Source organism: Epinephelus moara, chromosome 7, assembly GCF_006386435.1.
Source record: "Epinephelus moara isolate mb chromosome 7, YSFRI_EMoa_1.0, whole genome shotgun sequence".
NCBI classification, from domain to species: domain Eukaryota; kingdom Metazoa; phylum Chordata; class Actinopteri; order Perciformes; family Serranidae; genus Epinephelus; species Epinephelus moara.
In genome coordinates this window covers 1,696,636-1,699,109 of record NC_065512.1, presented here as the reverse complement: position 1 = coordinate 1,699,109, position 2,474 = coordinate 1,696,636, and the positions used below count along the sequence as shown (strand labels likewise).

At 39.7% G+C, this 2,474-nt stretch overlaps 1 protein-coding gene across 1 annotated transcript; it reads left to right on the top strand.

Moving 5' to 3' along the window:
* The first annotated feature begins 368 nt into the window (after positions 1–368).
* Positions 369–1,877, top strand: LOC126393401 (trace amine-associated receptor 9-like). The gene is made up of 2 exons (XM_050049553.1): positions 369–640; positions 1,058–1,877. The coding sequence occupies exons 1-2, from the start codon at positions 369–371 to the stop codon at positions 1,875–1,877; spliced, it is 1,092 nt and encodes a 363-aa protein (XP_049905510.1).
* Positions 1,878–2,474: the final 597 nt, after the last annotated feature.

Sequence of the window (2,474 nt, the reverse complement as noted above, 5' to 3'; positions counted from 1 at the left end):
GGGTGCATGACCTAGTACAAAACCCCAATGTCATCACCCAATCTGCTCCTTCTATGTTATCGCAGTTGAAGACACTGAAAGTAAGTGAATTTGGTTTGTTGACAGTACCGTGCTTGGCAATTTCGGCACCCAAGGCAGGCTTACTTTGTTGAAAGCTAACCATGTGTTATCTTTAGTCTATTTTTGCTTTTTTATTGTTAAGTTGAAAACTTGAGTGTGAGTTGCCACACAACATTGCATCCAAAATTTGGTGTAAAAGCATACCAAATCATTGCATCATGTGACCCACAAAGCAGCATGTGGTCACTCTGCTTGACTACTACTGAGAACCATGAATATTAGGTAATTACCTTTGGCCTACTGAATAGATGGAATTAGCATATGGGAGGAGTGGACAGAGACGAATCAGCTGCACATCAGAGAGACGGGTGAACCTGCTGAGCTCTGGCAACTTTCTGATCAAAGCCCTGTCAGTGGCCATGGAGGAGGCTGAACTCTGCTTTCCCCAAGTCAACACCTCCTGTAGGAGGACAAGTCGCCCTCACTTGGAGGCCACAGTCACTCTCAGTGTGCTGTCCTGCATCACGATGCTCACTATGGTTCTTAACCTGCTGGTCATCACCTCTATCTCCCACTTCAGGCAGAGATACACTTTTCTGCTTGGCTTACAAAGTGTTTATTCTTTGGTTACAATTACATGAAGAAATGGCTTTGAGCTCTGCAGCATGATGTCACATTTAAGCTCATGATAACTTTGATTATGGTGCTGTTGAGATGTGTTACTGAAACAATTAGTGATGATTTCCACACATTTCAGGCTGCTGCACATCCACTAACCTTCTCCTCATGTTCATAAGTAGTGCATAAGAGTAATGTTCTCTTGTTTCATTACTGCATACTGTTTTTTGCAAATGCTTTTACATCTGCAATACTGTGCTGTATTTAGACCTCATTGTTATAGGACAATTCATAGTCCTAGTATCATAACTGCTAATAACACTCATTTCTACACATACATATAACAAGTGTATTCAGTGTTGTTGTTTTCCCGTTTCAGGCAGCTTCACACCACCACCAACTTCATCCTCCTCTCTCTGGCTGTTGCAGACTTCATTGTGGGTTGCCTGCAGATGCCAGCTGAAATCCTCCTCTATCGAGGTTGTTGGACTCTGGGTGACTCAATATGTGCTGCAAATTACTTTTTAGGTGTCCTTACTGTGAGTGTTTCAGTAGGAAACATGGTTCTCATATCAGTTGACCGCTACATTGCTATTTGTGACCCCATGTTTTACTCCACCAAAGTCACTGTGAAAGGAGTTCAACTCTGCATTTGTCTGTGTTGGATATTTTCTGCTGTTCACAGCAGTTGGATGCTGAGGGATTTATTGAAACAGCCAGGCAGGTATAACTCCTGTTATGGAGAGTGTGTAATTGTAGTTAATTATATTGATGGAGCTGTTGACCTTGTTGTGACCTTTTTTGCTCCCATTCTTGTCATCATAGTTCTGTATATGAGAGTGTTTGTAGTGGCTGTGACTCAGGCTCGTGCCATGCGCTCCCACATTACAGCTGTCAAAGCACAATGTTCAAAGAAAATAACTGCCAAGAAATCTGAGATGAAAGCAGCTAGAACTCTTGGTATTGTTGTAGTTGTGTTTCTTGTGTGCTTCTCTCCTTATTATTGTTTAAGTGTTGCAGCTGAGAACAACTTGGTAGGGGTGTCAACTGCAGTAATTCAAATTTGGCTGGTGTATTTTAATTCCTGTCTAAACCCTGTGATCTATGCCTTTTTCTACCCCTGGTTCAGGAAATCTATTAAACACATTGTTACATTTTGGATACTAAAGCCTGGCTCCTCTGAGGCTAACATAGTGTAGAGACAGACTGTGACAGAGAGACTAAAACCATTCAAAAGGACTGAATATCAAAGGAGAAAAAGAACTGGGTCTATAAGCAGAATCAATTAAATCATTGTTATCAATCCCTAATCTTAACACATTATACAATTACAGCATCTTTTCTCCTAAATTGACAAGTATTAGTTTATGGGGGATACTTTTGAAACAGCATTTGTACCACAACATATTTGTGCATTTTTTTAAATACAATTTTGTTTTCACAGACACACAGATACAATGGTAATCGTGACCATAAAAATGACACAGCAGTGTTTGATGTAAGAGTGTGACACAAAGTCACTTGCTAAGTAACATATTATGTTAGACATCATGTGAAAGTTAGTCTTAATAAAAACAAACTGAAATAAAAACAATAGCAAACAATGCTTTAGTTGGAGATTTCTCTACGTTAATGATAGGATTGAAGCTTGTGGTGTTTTGTACAAATTACTCACTCAAATAATCAGTCAGATTTATTGATCATGTTTAACAACCAGACAGGTAACTTCAACAGCATGAAGGGAAAACAGTTCATTTTTCATGTGGGTTGGTTCACATACTCAGAATAAATGAGCC